General features: G+C 36.1%; 1 protein-coding gene across 1 annotated transcript in view; it reads right to left on the reverse strand.

Annotated features, from left to right (window-relative positions):
• Window positions 1-295: 295 nt before the first annotated feature.
• DDX1 (DEAD-box helicase 1) overlaps window positions 296-18,602 on the reverse strand; it is a 31,943-nt gene continuing 13,636 nt past the window's right edge. Inside the window, exons 13-26 of the mRNA XM_019752071.3 lie at window positions 18,329-18,467; window positions 15,868-15,928; window positions 12,765-12,863; window positions 11,840-11,929; window positions 10,871-11,059; window positions 10,175-10,226; window positions 8,822-8,968; window positions 5,556-5,647; window positions 3,523-3,595; window positions 3,296-3,368; window positions 3,173-3,215; window positions 2,220-2,315; window positions 1,292-1,412; window positions 296-629 (exon numbers count right to left, since the gene is read on the reverse strand). Of these exons, the coding sequence (XP_019607630.1) occupies window positions 499-629; window positions 1,292-1,412; window positions 2,220-2,315; window positions 3,173-3,215; window positions 3,296-3,368; window positions 3,523-3,595; window positions 5,556-5,647; window positions 8,822-8,968; window positions 10,175-10,226; window positions 10,871-11,059; window positions 11,840-11,929; window positions 12,765-12,863; window positions 15,868-15,928; window positions 18,329-18,467 (1,406 nt within the window). The 3' untranslated portion in view covers window positions 296-498. The remainder of the gene's footprint in view (window positions 630-1,291; window positions 1,413-2,219; window positions 2,316-3,172; window positions 3,216-3,295; window positions 3,369-3,522; window positions 3,596-5,555; window positions 5,648-8,821; window positions 8,969-10,174; window positions 10,227-10,870; window positions 11,060-11,839; window positions 11,930-12,764; window positions 12,864-15,867; window positions 15,929-18,328; window positions 18,468-18,602) is intronic.

Raw genomic sequence — 18,602 nt, forward strand, 5'->3', positions numbered from 1 at the left:
AAAAGACTCCAGGCTTCCAACCGAACCAAGATGTCCTTCTACCTTGGAATCATCCAATTTCCTCTCATCTTGCACCCTCATCTAGCTTCAGTATACACGCAGGTAACTGTAATTGTCTCAAGATGGTCTCCAATTAGGACCAGTTCCTGTGAAAGTTCTGCCCTTAGCGTCTTCACCTGTGCGCCCACAGGTTCTCTGCCAAATTCACACACCCACCAACCTGACTTCGTAAACACACAGCATTCTTGAAAAACTATCAAATAACATTAAAATAAGACACAGACTTTCATGAAAATACAGTCATCAAATTTATTATTTTCATTAGGTTGCCATTTTAAGGAGAATTCCTAGGACTACTGTTTCGTGTTTCTTGACATGCAAGAGTTAGCATTAACAGCTTAAGTTACTATAAATACTGCTGCTTGGAAGCAGTAGAACTGTTTTAGAGTTGTAAGACTACAGACTTATTACTCATATCGGATTCAGCGAATGTTAAAATCAGAAGGTTCTGAACAGCTGGTTAGGAAGGTAGCCAAGATGTAGAAAAGATGTCTGCGCCTCCTTTTCAAGGGCAGCCAACTCCTGAACTGTAGGTGCCAAAATGTCCACATGGCCTTTATAGCTTCCACCTGCATCACACACACAAATTACAACGCAATGTAAATGACATGCTTGAAATAACTTGTCAGCGATACTTTGGCTCTATTATATCAGTTTACACATTGCTTCTCGCAATAAAAATGTACTACTGTGCAAGTTATATCCAAAACTCAGAGTTCTAAAAATGTTACACCAATATAAATCAATGGTTAGGCCTCACTAACAGCTGTCCCAATACCCTTACCCACCTTTCCCCTATCGTCTTCCTTGATTTGGAAAACCACTGGTTTAGCCGGAATCTGAAAAAATCTTCAGAATGAGCTAAACGCATTCCAGGCAAAGGAAATAGTATGTCGGGTTATCACTTGAATTAAGTCAAAGGCTCCTGATTCTCTGTTCAAAATCACCGTTATACTGTGGTTTGCTAATAATTCTATAAATGTTCAACTATTCTTATGACATTAACACCTCAAGAGAAACAGCTATACTGCTTCTCCATTCACATACAGATCACACAGGGAATGCTGCAGGACAGATACGGGCCAAGTGCTGAGAGTAATCAGGAGGGAATCGTTCATACCCTAAGAACAAACACTTAACATGATGAAAAGAAATGACTCTTTTCTTAAACTGACACTCAAAAAGGAAACAGTCACATTTAAAATTGAATTAAAAGTAACTCGAAACTTACCACCAGTAGCCCTTTTTTGACCATAGGTAACTTTTCCATCAAATTCATCCACTGGTACTTTTATATCTGGCTCAATCTGAGAAATGGTACAGTTCAGGTGTTCTTCCATCTCAGACAGCAACTAAGAAAGGAAGAGGAAATTAAAGCATTTGCAAATAAAAATTTCATTTTGACAGAGTTGCATTTTAACAGCATTAAATAAAACCAGGAAGGCTATAATACTTAATATAAATGGAAGCTACCATATTTTGCCATGTATAATAGTCACTTTTTTGCCCAAATTTGTGAGGGAAAAATAAGGGTGTGCATTACACATGGGTAGTACTAATTCCGTATCTATATAAATGTTTTTAATTCCTTTATTTATGCTTATGAATTAGAAGTGTAACTTTAGAAATCAGTAATACCCTAGAATACAATAATCAGTTTTGTTGAACTTACAACAAACTTGCAACGATGAAGAAGAGTTCTTGGCCTTCTACAGTATGATGCATAAATATTGTAAATTTGTTACCGGTACATGTCTTGTACCTTGTGTCTGTTCTTGTGTCTTGTAATTATTTGTTACATAAAATTTATTGTACCACAATATGTTAAAAAAATAAAGCTGAAATTCCTTTATAATACAAAAACCGAGTACCTAAATGTAAACAAATAAAAATTTGAATTAACAAATTAAAACAAAAGATTTTTTCCCTGAAAGTTTGGGCCAAAAACATGGGTGTGCATTATACACGGGAGCGCATTATACACAGCAAAATACGGTATATTTCTGAAGAGGTGAATTCACAAGTTACAACTGACAAATCACAGCTAACATTATAATCAATTAATACTTTCCCTCAAAATTGACAAGAGATAAACGCCGAGGAACAACTTTTATAGACAAATGCAGACTATTTTACCAATTTAGTAAACTTTATCTTACCTGCATCTCATTGTACCATATGGTACAACCGCCATCTTCCTTGAGTCTTGTGTTATAACACCCTTTTCCACGGTTGCTACACACATGGTACCAAACCTAAATTAAAGAGGGAAAAGATATTAACATGTTTGGAGAGATCTTTATTTTCAATTAGTTCTTCCGTAGCTCCTGTCCTCAAGGCACAAGAAAAATTGACTGCAGGTTGGTGTGTCACCCAACTACTACCACCACTCAGTAGTTCATTAGGTCTTCTGAAAGACTTCTTTTTCAGAAAAATCCGAACGTTTTTCTAAAATCGGTATCAGTTATAGAAAGGAATTCTCAGATAAAAACAAGGATGAAAAGTTGAATATTGGAGAATGCTGTATCAACATGTGCATCAAAAATAGTTCAAATGTTTTCTGTAAGAATAAAGCAAATAGCAAAAAGCAAAATGAACAACTAGTTTGGGCAATGAGTACATGGGAGATCCTTATTCTTGCAACTTTGCTGCAAATTTGTAATTATATCAAAATTACAAGTTTCCCCTGCCACGCCCGCAATAAAAAGTCTTCCATGGCATTATGCCAGAGAGGGTTTAAACACTTTTTGGTGAAAACAACTATATTAAAACTATTGGGAAAAATATCATGTTGCATTTTTTTTCTTTTTCTTTTTTTAAATTAAATTTATTGTGGTGACATTGATTAATAAAATTATATAGGTTTCAAGTGTACAGCTACATCATCTGTATATTGCAGTGTGTGTTCACCACCCAAAGTCAAATCATCCTTTTTAAACTTCGTCCCATTTGTCCCTTTAATAAACAGCAAGAAAAGGCTGCCATAAAAATATTCATTTATATTGCATATGCAACCGAATTAAATGTAAATGGAAAAATCAAACTGCTTTTATTTCTAACGCCTAAAATGACAACATAAACAACGACTGTAATAAAACACAGAAAACATTACCTTCTCTTTCTCTGTTGCCACCAGGGAAATAGCCAGACCCATCCTGAAAGATTTTAAGTCTTTATTAGATTTCATTCCTGAAGCACAGAAGCTCAAAAAGGAAAACATAAATCACGGCCCTACCTTTCAGCTCTTCCCACTCTGCCAATTCGATGCACATAGTTTTGCTTTTCATCAGGTAGGGTGACATTTATAACTGTAAATAAAAACAACTATTACCAATTGCCATTAGTTTCTAAAACTTTCCAACGTATTAGCTAGTTTGATGTTCTAAATATTTCAAACATATTAGAAGTTTTACTTTAAATTACATAAAATTCAATCTGCCGACATAAAAAGTTTCTTTTTACCATAAGGGACACCATGGATATCAATTCCTCTGGCAGCTACATCTGTGCAAACCAAGAATCTTACTTCTCCTTTCTAAAGAGAACAGAGAGGAGAGAAATGAATTTAACAGTAGGTATACTAAAAAATAAACCCAAATACTATCCACTAAACAAGAACTCTAATAACTAATTTGTTACTATCAGATTACAGGTCCACATATTCATAGTTCACTGGACCAAGTCTTGAATTTTTAAGTTATGATCTACTGAAATATGACATTCAACGTGAATAAATCAATGATTGGACTCATTTTTGCTTTTCTTTCTCTTACATCAAAGATATTAAACTACTGCTAAAATTTGGCTTAATCTTTAGAAATTCTGACTGATATGAGAAAGATCAACTAGAACAAAATACAAAATCACGAACATTACTTTTACCCTTGTATTAAAATAAATTCAGAATACTCAACATTCTACTATGAGGTTTCAGCTTTTGTGACAACAAAATCCTCAAGAGAAGAAACAGAGAGTGCCCCCTGGTGCTCACCGAACAAACACAAATTAGCTTTTGGATACCTGTGCCCCGGGGCACAGCAAAAGTTAGGGATCTGGAGGAGAGGGAAGGGCACCCTGACTTTTGGTCCAGTACAATGCCCAGGGCACAAAGGGTGGCACCCGTGCTGAAATGATGCCATCGGATTATGTTTAACATCCACATCAAACCACAGCATGGAAACACCACCTAAAATTCCTACGGCCAGTACTTGTCACCTTTTTTCATATGATGGGTCTGAGAGAAAATATCTGTACTATACAGTGGGGCAAACACACTGTGGTAATTGGATGACAATGCTTGTGGGTGGCGGCTACTGACCGTCAGCTCTAAAAGGCTCAAGACCTACGCAGCTACACCAAGAGCTCTGTCTGTAACCTGCTCATGTGCTACAAGCACACAACTGGGATGGTCTGCTCCCAACAATTCAAACTATATTTAATTCTACAAAATCATATTCTTTTTAAAAAGTTTTTATTGTTTATTTTTTATTTTTCAATTATACTTGACATTCAGTATTATTTTAATTTTAGGTGCACAGCATAGTGGCTAGACATTTATATAACTTACAACGTGATCCCCCCAATTAGTCTAGTACCTATCTGACTCTATACTTCATAGTTTTTATAATATTATGGACTGTATTTCCTATGCGGCACTTTATATCCCCATGACTTTTTTTTTAATTAGTTTCAGGTGTACAAAACAATGCAATAGTTAAGACTTTTATACCCTTCACAAAGTGATAATCCCCGCGCCCTCAATCTACTACCCCTCTGGCATCGTATATAGCTGTTACAATTCCATTGACCCTATTCCCTTTGCTGTACTCCATGTCCTGTGACTATTTTTTAATTACCAATTTGTACTTCTTAATCCCTTCAGCTTTTTCACTCATCCCTCAACCCCTCTCCCATGTGGCAACCATCAGTTTGTTCTCTGTATCTATGAGTTTGTTTTGTTTGTTTATTTTGTTCTTTAGATTCCACACATAAATGAGATCATATGGTACTTGTCTTACTTCTCTTAACAGTAGTACCTTCTAGGTCCACCCATGTTGTTGCAAATGGTAAAATTTCATTCTTTTTTATAGCCGATACAAAACCATATTCTGATTCCTGTCTTAAATTAATCTACAAATTAAGTTCTCTATGGGTAGTACTGCAAACTATTTTTTAAAAAGGCTCACAGACATGGTTTAACCACACAATGATGCTTCTAAAAATATCTACCCGAAAGAATTGAACTAAAACCTTCTTAAATTGAGAATGCCTATTACAGCGGTGCTGTGCTAGTAAACATGACAGAGAACATGTTTACCATCTGACTGTATCAGATGACTAAGCCCAGCCATGTTGAGGATACATCAGTTAGGGTAGAAGTAGTCTGAAATTTCTAGGACAAGAATTGCTTCAACAATATTAACTGGAACTGATTAAAACCAGATACAACTCCCCTCTTAAGTAGTAAGGAAAGGTAGTCAACTAAATATCAATACCTTAAATCTTTCCAAGTTTTGCTTTCTCTCGTGAGGCTTTCTGTCACCATGAAGACAAACACATGAGAACTGGTGTCCTTTTTTATCAGGTCCTAGTGAAAAGCAGATTAAACAGTTAATCTTAAACAACATTAAGACTATGTAAAAATAATAAACAAGTAAATAAAGTAAAATTCAGCTTGCAATGGTATCATATGATTCCATGGAAATCTATACCCCAACTTGCCATAAACCATGGTTACCACAGTCTGTCACAGGCGAAATGCCATTAAAATGAACTCCGTGGGCATTAAAATTGATTTTGCTTCAAAACACATGTTAAATCACCCATCTCAATCTAGAGGATTAATAAAGCAGTAAGCCAAGCAACACGCATTAGTAAGAGGAAAATGTATGTGTCTACCAGGAACTTCACCTATCCCATACAAAGGAAAAAGACAAACAGAAAAAAACAGGCAAAAGAGGTTATTCTTGAAGAACCAAAACAGGCATCACGAAGTTCAGATCCTTACTAAAGGCCACGCCCACAAGCCTGCCCTCCTCCAGGGATGCTAAGCGACTTAGTTATCTGGTTTCCTGGCCAAAGGAAATGAGAAGCAGCAAACAGGAAGGATGGAGAGGTACTACTTCAGAGGTAGAGGCAGCCAATCCTAAAAAAGAAGGTCTCCAAACACAGTAACAAAAAGCAGCGCAGTGCAGACCAGAGTAAGGGCAAATAGCCTTCTAGAACTCAACAAACTCTGTCAGCACCACTATGAGAGAGCCCAGAATAACTACAGAATTCAAGGAAACAGTTCACTTTGAAAGATATCCCCCCAAAATGACTACCACAAAAACTACGCAGAGGAAAAGGCCAGCTAATCTGCACTTGCGCAGGCAGGCGTGAAGCTGAGGTATCACTGCATGCTGGTTTCAAGTAGCTCAGGGACGTATCACACACACTCCCACACTCCCGTTGCGGTGCCTGTGCAGAGGGGAGGGACCCTTTCTCCCTTCCCCTCTCTTAAATCCTGGCATTGGTTACATACTGTGTTATGCTAGTTTTAGTGATGGTTTGGGAAACTTGTTTTCATAACAGAGGTAACCAGAATATTGAGAGAAGGAAGGTAAGAGAACTAAGGCATATTACTGCTGGATCAACAACGTTCCTAGCCACACAATTAAATCCTCCACTCAAAACAAACCTGGACAGGAAGAAATATTTATTACAAAACAGTCGCTATGACTAAAACAACCAAGCAAATCTGTTTGCCAGGACGTGGGGGAAAAAAGTGTTCCTAACTGTTCACTGTAATGAACGATGATAGAACATGTGCTTTACATGACCATTAGTTCAAACTTTTAAATTGTTCAAATTTTCCGTATCTTTTTTGCGTTCTCTATCTCCTCGATGTACATCAATTATAAAAAGATATGTGCTAGCCTTCCCCACTACGAAAGAGGAAGTTGTCTGTTACCTTGTACACCTGTCAATCTTTACTTTATATATTTTTCCAACTTATATTTCAAACATATAGCAAAACTGAAAGCATTCTAACAGTGAATTACTATATTGTCACCACCTAAACGCTATTTACGGTTCCTGCTTTGTCACATACCTATCTAGTCCTCTATCTTATTAACTCATTTTTATATTTTTAATGCATTTCAGTGTAAATTGCAGATATCAGTACACACTTCAGCATGTGTATCAGCAACTAGAGTATAGGATTTGTCTTGGTTTTATTTTCCTTTTGAGGTAAAAGTTACATACAAGGAAATGTATAAACCTTAAGTGTACATTTGCTGACTTTTGACAAATGCACACACCTCTGCAGCTCAAAGCCCTATCAAGATACAGACCAGCACCCCACAAAGTAGCTCCACGCCCTTTCCCAGTCAATCCCCACTTCTCTCCTGGGGACAAACACTGTTGTTTTCTTTCCCCATCATCGATTAGTTTGACTCGTTCCGAATTTCATACAAATGGAATCATACAGGACACACTCCTGCACAAGAATTCTTTCCTTCATCGTAATGTTTGAGATCCACTATGTCTATCAGTAGTGTGTTCCTTTCCACGGCTGAGTAGTCCGCCAACAGGTAGCTATTTCACATATTGCTTGGCCATTTTCCTATTGGTCATCACTTAGTGTTTTCAGTTTGGAGTCACTATAAATGAAGCTGCTATGACCACTCCCGCACACATCTTTTGTTTTCCTTATCTTGGATAAATACTTAGGAGTTGAATTGCTAGGCCATAAGATAGCAATGCTTAATTTTATAAAAACCTGTAAGACCTTTTACCAAAGTGGCTGTACCATTTTATATTCTCACCAGCACTATACATGCTCCGGCCGCTCCATATCCTCACTGAAATTCAGTGTTCCATTTTTAATCTAGCCATTTCAATGAGTGTACAGTGATATCACATTGGGATTTTATTTGCATTTCTGTCACAGGTGATTATGTTGGGCATTTTTTCATGTTGGCTTATACATTTGATGTATTTTATAGGAAGCATAAAATTAGAATCATTATCTTTGTTTCAGATTGAATATTTTATTATATCATGACCCTCTTTATTTCTAACAGTATTCTTGTCTCACATTAATACTGCTAGACTTAACTAAAGCTAATAATTTTGGCCAATATTTTAGCTGATATATATCAATATTGTTTCATTCCTTTTTCTTTCAATCTTGGCACGTGCTTAGGTTTTAGGTATGTTTCTTGTAAACCTATATAGCTCGATATTATCCAGTACTACAATTTATACCTTTTAACAGACTTCAGTCCACTGGTATATATTACAGTGTTCACTCATATATTCAGGTTTTTCCACCAGCCATCTTACTCTGTAATTTCTAACCATTCTGTTTTTTCTCATTTTTTTCCTCTTTCATTCTTAGCCTTTGATAGATTAAGGTTTTTCCCTCATATACCAACTTAGAAGCTATATGAGCACATTCTATTATGTAATGACTATACTTGAAATTTTAACAGTAAAGTTAATCGATAACTTTACCCTTCTTCCAAATGACGTAAGGGCCTTAAAAATGCTGTGACTCATGTTCCCTGTAAAGAAACTGAACCTGTGTGGACAACGAGCTCATTGTTCTTCCTAGGGCTTATCACACAGAAAAGTCCTGGATAAGCACAAACACTTCCGACGCACCGCTGTTGCTTTCAATTCTGTGCATGCATGCTAGAGCACATCAACATGAGATTAATAACCTATTAAATGAGGAAATGAACACAATTTATTTCAAGTGAGGAAACATTACCTCCTCCTTGTTGCATAAAATACTGCTCCAAGTTATCGCAGTCGATTTTGGTTCTGCAGAAAATAATTGCTTGATCCATCTTGTGTTCCTTGATTGCTCGCACAGCATACTCTCCCTTCAGGATTTTAATAGCTTCAGACCACATCTCTTAAATACCACAAGAACAAAAAACAAAACACACAAACAAAAAGAATTTCGATCTCAAATTGTCACGAATACACACAACAGACTTACTGCTTAACTCACCTAAAATACTGCTTTAATACAAATCTTACTGACAAAAACAAGAAATAAAGATAGGGTGAAATGGTGAGATAATCCATTCATTCATTTATTTTGTTTTTTGTTAATATTTTTGATGCCAGCTTATGGGGCACCAAAGAGTGATAACCGTATCTCTTAGGAGGGAAAAACACACATAGATACACACAAAGAAATATACCCACACAGAACTTTGTTCTGACCTCTCATGGAAAACTAACCCTATTCTGCCTTGCATTAACTTCCCTAAATGCACAATAAATGTTTATTCAGTTATATTAACCCCGTTAAAATATAAGTAATGTACTTTCTAAATCAATCTAAACACCTGTGTGTGTAGGGGAGGTGGGCCATCCTAACATCCCCATTGCAATCAGTGAGCCCAGTTCTGAAACAGCATCTCCTACTGTCAATCTGGCCTCCAGAGGAGAGCCACACTAATTCTGGTACCCCCTTTCACCAGAGCCTTATTACCAGTATGGTAAATGGTGCATCCCCTAGGCCATTCCATGGAATATAATTGCCTGGTGGGTCTTCCAGGTTCACTTTCTATAGACACTCTAGCATGCTCACTTCTTTGAACTTTGTAATCCCTTGCTTTACTGCTTTCCATGGAAAAAAACAAAAGGTTAAAATGGTAAATTTTATGTTATGGATATTGATCCAAAAAAATCAAACTATTATATTTCTAGACCATTTCTGTATCTTTCACAAAGCTTCAGCTAAAGACCTTTTTCCTTTGTTCTCCAATTCCCTGATAAGAAGAACATGACATTTCTCCTGGAATTCAAGGCCAATGAAAAACCTCTCACCAGAGAAATCAGCTGGTTTCCGATGCTCAATGAGAATTTTATAACCTCAAATATCTGTGATTTAGGTGCCAGGAGACTAACATCTTAAATTCAGTGATTAATATTCCTCTAAGTTGACTGGTATCAGCTATCCCCCCATTTCTTTATTATTTTTGTTGCTTTTATTTTCAGATTTCTGTTCTAATTTTGTAGGTCACCTCAAATCCTTCATGAGAGTAAACAGGACATAGTCAATAAAACAAACCAATTTCAACACATTTTGTTGATACTTTTAACCTACCTGGACTGTTGGCACCAGGTCTTGTGTTATCTTTTGCATGTACTTCATCCGTCTACCAAAAGGAAAGGATAAAAAAGGCGTGGGGAATGGTTAAGTAATGATTCAGAACAGGTGCCATTTTTTTTTTTTTTGAGAAAGAATTGTATTTACCTTCAGGCAGGATTCATAATGTATAGGCAAAACTGTTCTTCAGATTCAGAAAAACTCTTTATTAACTGCAGGCCTAAGGCTAATTCATTATAAATAATAAAAATGCAAAGACGGTTTTCAGAATATTGTGTCTTCACAATAAACATACCCTTATTATAATATACAAAGGTAAATCTAATAACAGTGGGGAAAATGACAAGATGGACACATGAAATTGATTTCAGGAAAATAAGGCACATCAAGAAGACACTAAAACACTACTAAAAATGGAAATCATTGCATCTGAAATTAGATCTCTATATACAGGTAATCCTATTTATAAAAAATTGTATCAAGGAAGATGATCACAAAAGCAACTTTACAGAGAGAGAATAAAAGACGAGTCCATCATTTATCCCGTGCCATAAAAGCCCACCCTTTTCCAGTGAATGTGCTGGGTGTCTTAGGTACGGTATCTGGTTGTTTTAAGCATCCCTAGGAGCCCGAGGTTAAGCTCGTTTAAAAATGCTTTACTATACGCAACTGTTAACATTATAAAGCACTTACTCTAATGTGGTTTTTTCCAAGCCTTTCCCAGAGTCTGTCAGTTTTGGGATTCACTGGAACAACCACATGGTGTACGGTGTCTGGAACGGAATCTTCTCCTTTTAAGTCAACCCATGTGGGGAAATGCATTATCTTCTCAGACAGTTTCTTTACATCAAAAGAATGCAAAGTAGCTGAGCAAACAATCACCTAAGAATAGAAAAATCAAAATTGAGATAAACTTTTATTTTATAGTAACAATAATCCTACCTATGAATACTGATGTGGGGCACAAAGTACACTAAGCCTGGAATCTAAAGACAAGTTCAAGCCTGACTGCAGCAATAACTAGTGGTATGACTTGTCAGGTTAATCTCTCTCAGCTTTAGTCCCCTCACTGCCACAGAAATCATGCCATCTATTCCTCAAGGTCCTACAAAAACTAAGTAAGATGAAAAGGTTTTGAAGATCTAACATTATAAGCTTTAGATTTATCTTATATTTTTCTTATAAGTTTATAAGGAAACTTATAAACTTACCTAAACTATATTTATCCCCTTCTCTTAAAAGCCTCTACCTATTGAATTCTTTCTAAGAAGGATAAGAAAAAATAAGAGTAATATTTTAAGAAATTACTGAAGAAACAACTGTTTTTCCACAGGTTAAAATATTTTTCTTTCAACTAGGAAACAGTACCCACAGTCTGGAATATAAACTTTAAATGCCCTGTAGAAAAAAAAAAAAAACTAAGACTTTTTACTTAGTCTTCTGTAACACCTAAGTAATTTCCTCAAATTCCCTTCTTTATTTCTAAAAACAGCTTTTAAGCCTGTTTCCTTTGTGTGCACTATTTAATCAAGTGTTGAAGAAAATGTTTTATAATCAGGAAACACTAAAACAAGATGTAAATTACTGTAAGACAAAAAAAATTAAACATTAATACATAATGATTATTTACATGTATTTTAAGATGCATTAGTCATTTTATACCTGAAGTCTTTTCCCATCAGAGGTAATCTGAGGAATCTGACTGTGAATCCTATTTATAAAATCAGAGTAACCTTGAGAAAGAAGCCCATCCTGCATGAAAAGCAAAGAACAGCATACGTTTTTAAATCAGTACCCAAATCTTTCTTTTCTAAAACAAATGTAAAATGTAAGCTATGGAAACTAATTCATACACATACACATCCCAAAATTTCCTAAATGATTATTTTCTATTGGATATTTAGAAACAAGTTATAAATTCAACTTTAAATCCCACGTGACTAAAACATGAAAAAGTTGACAATAAGCAATCCAAAAACCATGCTCCAGTATTCTAGCATGAATACAAGCGTTAACAGCTCCTATCATGTCGTTAAGCATATAATTTCAATATAGAAAACGGAAACAAAAACCTGTGCTAAAAAACAACTTCAACCCATCTTGAAAATCATTCGGCAGTATGTCTCAAGCGCATTACACACAATAATGTCTTTTCATGCAGCTCACATTTTGCAATTATGATATAAAGGAGTAATTTCTAATGTGCAAAAATATGTACAAACAAAAATAACTATTTAGAAAGAAAACCAAACCTACATATCTCGTAACAAGAGTAGTTAAATAAACCATGAAGTATCTATATAAGAGGCCATCAGACGGCCTTTAAAATTATTTACAAACAATGACATGAAACACTTATAATACATTTAAAAAAGATTTCCTGGATTCTTCAAAGCTTGATTTCAACTACATAAAATAATATTTACATAAATATAAGGAGTGGATGAAAATATACCAAACTGGGGACAATGATTATCTCTAGGTTCGGATTATGACTGAAATGTATTTCTAATTCATCATTTTACCTATTTTATCTTGAAAAATATAAGCAAACTCTTTGAAAAAGTGTAAGTAAATTTCAACATACAGCTTCATCCAGGACCAGGAATCTAACTTGGGATAAGTTCAGCTTTCCAGTTGACACCAAATCGTCTAGTCTTCCTGGAGTGCCAACTACTATATCTACCTGAAAAACACCAAGAGAAGCACCTGATGAAAACCAAAGAACTATTATAATCACCTTAAAGTACCAACCAATGAGAGTCTACATATAATAAAACCACACATACTGAAGTAGTCACAGTCAACTCTAAATCTGCAAAAAAGGAGATACAGATAATGCCATGTTATCAAACTTTATTTGGTTTGAGATTACTATGAAGAATTTGGCAACTGAGTTTGACATCCTTAACTGTTACATGCAGTCTAATATATAAAATTTGTATTTTTCAAGTGAAAATCAGATGAATTTATAGAAACTCTGAAATTAAACCAGGATTCAAATCCCAGTTCTACCACTACCCAGCTGTGTGACCTCAACTTATTTATACTCTTTTCTAGATTCAGTTTTCTTCTTTGGAAAGGAGTAATACCTTCTGCTTTGCAAGATGGTTGTGATAATTGAGAGATGAGATATGTAAATCATGTGATGCCTAGTGTATCACCTAGTGTGTTAGGTGTTCAAACTGGGATTCAAATGTGAGAAAAGATCTAAATCAAATAAAAACAAGTTTTACTTAACTTTTTATCATAACATTTTCAAACATACACTAGGCAATAGTATGATAAACCACCATGCCAGTGCAATTAACATTTTCCATTCTCCCCCCACAAAACTTTTAATCAAACCCATAGGTATGTGAAGTAAGCTCCACCCAGGAGGTGTAACATCTTGGGCAAGTTACTTAATATTCAGCACGAGCCCTTCTCCTAATCTGTAAAACTGGACAAGAGTGCTATTGTGAGAACTGAGTAAGAAAATGTATGGAAGGCATTTTGCACAGTATGTGGCCCAATTCTAGAAAGCAGTCAATAAAGGTTATGTATTTTTAAAGTACATATGTGGATGTATGTGTGTGAACACAAATAAGGGTTTTATATAAAATCATTCAATGAATTAGACAGTTCAAAACTTCTACTCTCTATCAGTAGGCATGAAAAATCACTCTTATTTGTTTTTTCCACGCTAGACTAAAACGTAACTGTCTCCTAACAAATGCATTCCACTAGCCTCATTACCTTACTATCTTACCCTTTGAAAAAGTGGAAAAGTGTGCTGAACGAACTTTCAATTTGATCCAATACATTTTTATTCCCATGAAAAATAAGACACTTCTGAAGCTACGGTTTCATTTGTATTGGTAACTACAAGCAAGTCTCAGTTCAACCTAGAGAACATTGTCTGACAACGCGAAGATAAAATCGGTTCAATGTATTGAGAACCCACTATGTGCCAAGCAGTGTGGCAGGTGCTGCACAGAGTGGAGAAAATATCACTCTGATTCTACGTGTAATATCTTTACTACAGGGTTCTAACCCACTGTGTGAGTTTCCTCCCTCCTCCATTTCAGTACCGTGTTTCCCCCAAAATAAGACCTAGCTGGATAATCAGCTCTAATCCATCTTTTGGAGCAAATATAAGACCTGGTCTTATTTTACTATAAGTAATATAATACAATATAATACAATACCGAGTCTTACATTACTTTTTGCTCCAAAAGACGCATTAGAGCTGATGGTCGAGGCTAGGTCTTATTTTCAGGGAAACACAGTAGGTGAAGTGAGTATGAACAGATACAAGGTCTCTCAGGTTTAAAGAGAACAAAACCAGTTCATTTGGAAAAGCCTGAGAGATAACCCTGTACGACTTGTGTTAACAGCACCCACTACGCCATCAGGGCCCTACGCACCAGGTGCACAATGCTGCAACTTGAAAAGACTCAAAGAATTCAATACTTCTACTCTCTCACTCTGAATCTGACTTCTGTCCCAGTGTAAGATGTAACACAGGCTAAGGCTGAGCCAGGAGATGGTGGGAGGTAACAGACATACTGGAGAAGGCAAGGTGGAAAGATGAGCAGAAAGAGATCACATGAAGTCCCCAAAGGATAATGAAATTGAATCCTGCCAAGAAAGCTATGGAGTAACTAACACTGTCTGGACTCTGGCACTGGCTTCAGCCAGTACCCAACTTTAGGTATGACTGATGAAAGCAGATCCAATTCCCGAAAAGTTCTATAGCTGGAAAACATGAGTTAAGAAACTTAGCTTACGGGAAAAATGTATTGGGTTTAAGGAACCAAGACTGGGAATGAACGTATTGAATCTCTCTTACAACCGTTAAAATACAACACTAGGTAAGAACATATTAAAGTGATACTCTATCTTAAAGAAGTATTAACAAGTACAGAAACGTGATTTCTTGCTCTGATTACACCACAGCAGGTCAAATCGAAATCATCAGCATAAAATTTCGTTTGATGGGGCACCAGTGGCACTGGCAGGAGGACACGTTTACACTCCGAGACTCACTACCAGGTGGTTTAGACTGAATGGTAAAATATTTCGAGAAGGAAATGAAGGGAAATTTGTAAGGAAAAGGTTATTTCACACAAATAAATTATTTTTAAAGTCCCACCTGTATTTGGCTTCACAGAATTGATGAGCAGTTAAGAATTTCTCAAACTTCTCCCCTAATAATGAAGACCAGTCTTAGCTTTGTCCTTCATAACTGCACGCCTGGGCACAGCCTTTAAGACTTGCCCTTAAACGCAGGTGAACTCACCTCCCTCTTACTGGAAGCACACCCTACCTCCTGCCAAGACTTCTATCCTTCTCTGCAATCCATTTCATCTCCATTTTCAGTCTTAACTCCAGTTCTTTTTCAATTATCCTCAAAAGAGATGACTCTTAATTCATGAAAGCAAGAATAAAGGAAATTCTCAGGTGCTCAAAGGTAATAAAAAAAAAAGTGTATGCTGGAATTTTGCTTGAGGGGTTTGGAAGAGACTACTGTTCTGTATACATTTGGGAAAAGAAAAGGCATACTTGAAAGATGTCTGAATAAATATATACTTTTTTGACTTTGTTTTAATATCAGCCTTCTTTGATTTTTCTTGAAGAATTAACACTATATTGCCAAAATGACCACCCATAATGTTACATTTTTAAAAATTAAAAGTACAACTTACCCCATTATCTAAAACAGAGAGCTGATCCCGTGCTGCAACACCTCCAATTATCAGAAGCTCCCTGAAATACAAGAATAATAATGTATAAAAATATTAAAGTATGCTTTACTTGTTTGACTTGCATCCATTCTTTTAGGTGGTAATTAAAGTTAAGTAACTGAGAAAGAATCTGTAAGAAAAGTCTGGATTAGGATGGAAACAAAGCATTTTCAGCAGCCACATAAATGCTAAAGCAGGGGGAAGCAACTGACGAGAATGTGAAAGCATGGAACATAGCAAACATCAGCCCTCATCTGCTATACTTCCATATTAGGATAATTCCAGGTGCTCCAAAATCTTGTTTCAATCTACCTTTTTAGACATATGTGGTTACATGGATATAAAATATCTCTGAAATAATATATAAACATCAATTTTTAAAAGTTGTCTGTCTCTGGGTAGAATAACTAAAAACTGGGGGCCGGGTTGAATGGAAACTTACTTTTCATAGAATATCCTTTTGTGTTGTTTAAATTTTTATCATTCCAAATACTTCAAAAAAATGTTTAGGTTAAAAAAGATTCCCTTATGTCAAGACAATTCAAAATTCAATGGGGGTGGGGTGGGGGGTGGGGGGTGGGAGATGAGGGTAAGGGGGATCGAATATATGGTGATGGAAGGAGAACTGACTCTGGGTGATGAACACACAATGGGATTTATAGATGATGTAATACAGAATTGTACACCTGAAATCTATGTAATTTTACTAACAATTGTCACCCCAATAAATTTAATAAAATACAATTAAAAAAAAAATTCAATGGGGGGAAAATAGTCTATTCAGCAAATGGTTCTAGGAAAAAAGGACATACATATGCGAAAGTCTGAAGTTACACCTCTCCTTTATACTATACACAAAAATTATGAATTATCAAAATGAATCACAGCCCTAAAAATATGAAACTCTTAAAAGAAAACATAGGAGTAAATTTTCATGACCTTGGATTAGGCAGTCTCCTCACACACACAAACAAACATAATCTGGGCTTCATTAACATTAAAAAATTGTATTTCAATGGACATTATCAAGAGAGTGAAAAGCCAGCCCAGAGAATGGGAGAAAATATTTGCAAATCATAAATCTAATGTTACACATCCATGTAGCTCAACAGTAAAAAGACCAATCACCCCACTGAGTCTGCACAGAACTTACGCACGGCCAACAAGCACATGAAAACATGCTCAACATCCCTATCGGATCCTCGAGGCATTTTATCCCCGTTTCGTTGTTTCTCTCCCCTCCACACTATCTCCATACTTAATCCTACAAAAACAAAGATTAATTCTCATTGTTATATCCCTGACCCCTAGCCTAATGTCACACATAGTAGGTATTCAAATAGTTACCGGATGAGTGACGAGCATCAAAAAAATCAGGAGTTATTGTATTAAAAAGTGTTATGAAGTATAATTTATCCCTGAATAAGGGTTACTTGTAAGAAAGGTCAATATTAGAAAGATGGGTCTGTATGACGCCAATCATTCAAAGGTCCTGAAATTAGATGGTGGTCATGGCTGCACAACACGGTAGCATTACTAACAACCACTGAATCCTATACTTTAAATAGTGAATTTTATGACGTGTGAATTTGTTTTAACAAAAGCCATTAAGGTAAAATTAACAAAAATCAAGTGGCAAATCGACTGACAAGGAGGTTTACTTCCATGCTAAGGCCTTCCTCAAATTACTCAAAGGGATTGCTACTGATTAAGAAGTTCCCCAGGTTCCCGTAACTGTGGTCTCCCTCTAAGGATAGGAAGAGCCTTCTAAACAGTGACCAGTCCGAGCACTCAAATGAAGAAGGTCACCCCTGGGAGACAGGATGGAACCAACCCTGCCATGTTAATAAATTTACCAACATGCTAGAAATAGAGTAACAATACATTGTCTACACAAATGAAGTGATGAATCTAACTGAATGAAATGCTCCCTTTGAAACATTAATTTTTAGGGGTGGCAGACGGCTCAGTTGGTTAGAATGCGAGGTCTTAACAACATGGTTGCCAGTTCCATTCCCACATGGATGGTGGGTGGCGCCCTGGCAGCTAGACTTGAAGGACAACGACTGGACTGGAGCTGACGGGTCCTGGAAAAAAACTGTCCCCCAATATTCCCCAATGAAAAACTAAAAGAAAAACAAAACATTAATTTTTACTGATACTATTTTGCAAACCGTGACTCTTCATGGAGGAACACAGAAAACAAGATCTCAATTTCTTTTTTTTTAAAATCAAACTTACCACTTAAAACAGTTTTATATAGAAACTAACTGCTGCTATCTATCGAAGTTAAACATATTCACACACGTCTGTGTATATATACACACTGAATTTCCACCTCATTTTTTTCTACCTTCCTCTTCCTCTAAAACACCTCAAAACCTAAAGACGGCAGACAATTGAGCACAAAAGGAAGCTTTACCTTAATTTAGGATTATCGACATATTTCTTAAACTGCTTGACGTTATTCAAAGTCTGTTCAGCTAACTCTCGGGAGGGCTCGATAATGAGAGCTTTGGGGGCATTGGGGAGAAACTTGGTCTGTGCCACCTGCGCGTTACCTTAAGAGAATACAACAGATTAGAACAAATTCCAATCTCCCTTCAAAGTACCTTTGTTTGTAAAACAGGAGCGCAAATATTCCTATCAAAATTTTCAATGACAATTGTCAAAAAGTATAGGAGATAGTCAAATAA

Source organism: Rhinolophus sinicus, chromosome 2 (genome assembly GCF_057876585.1).
Source record: "Rhinolophus sinicus isolate RSI-liver-muscle chromosome 2, RSI-T2T, whole genome shotgun sequence".
Classification (NCBI taxonomy): domain Eukaryota; kingdom Metazoa; phylum Chordata; class Mammalia; order Chiroptera; family Rhinolophidae; genus Rhinolophus; species Rhinolophus sinicus.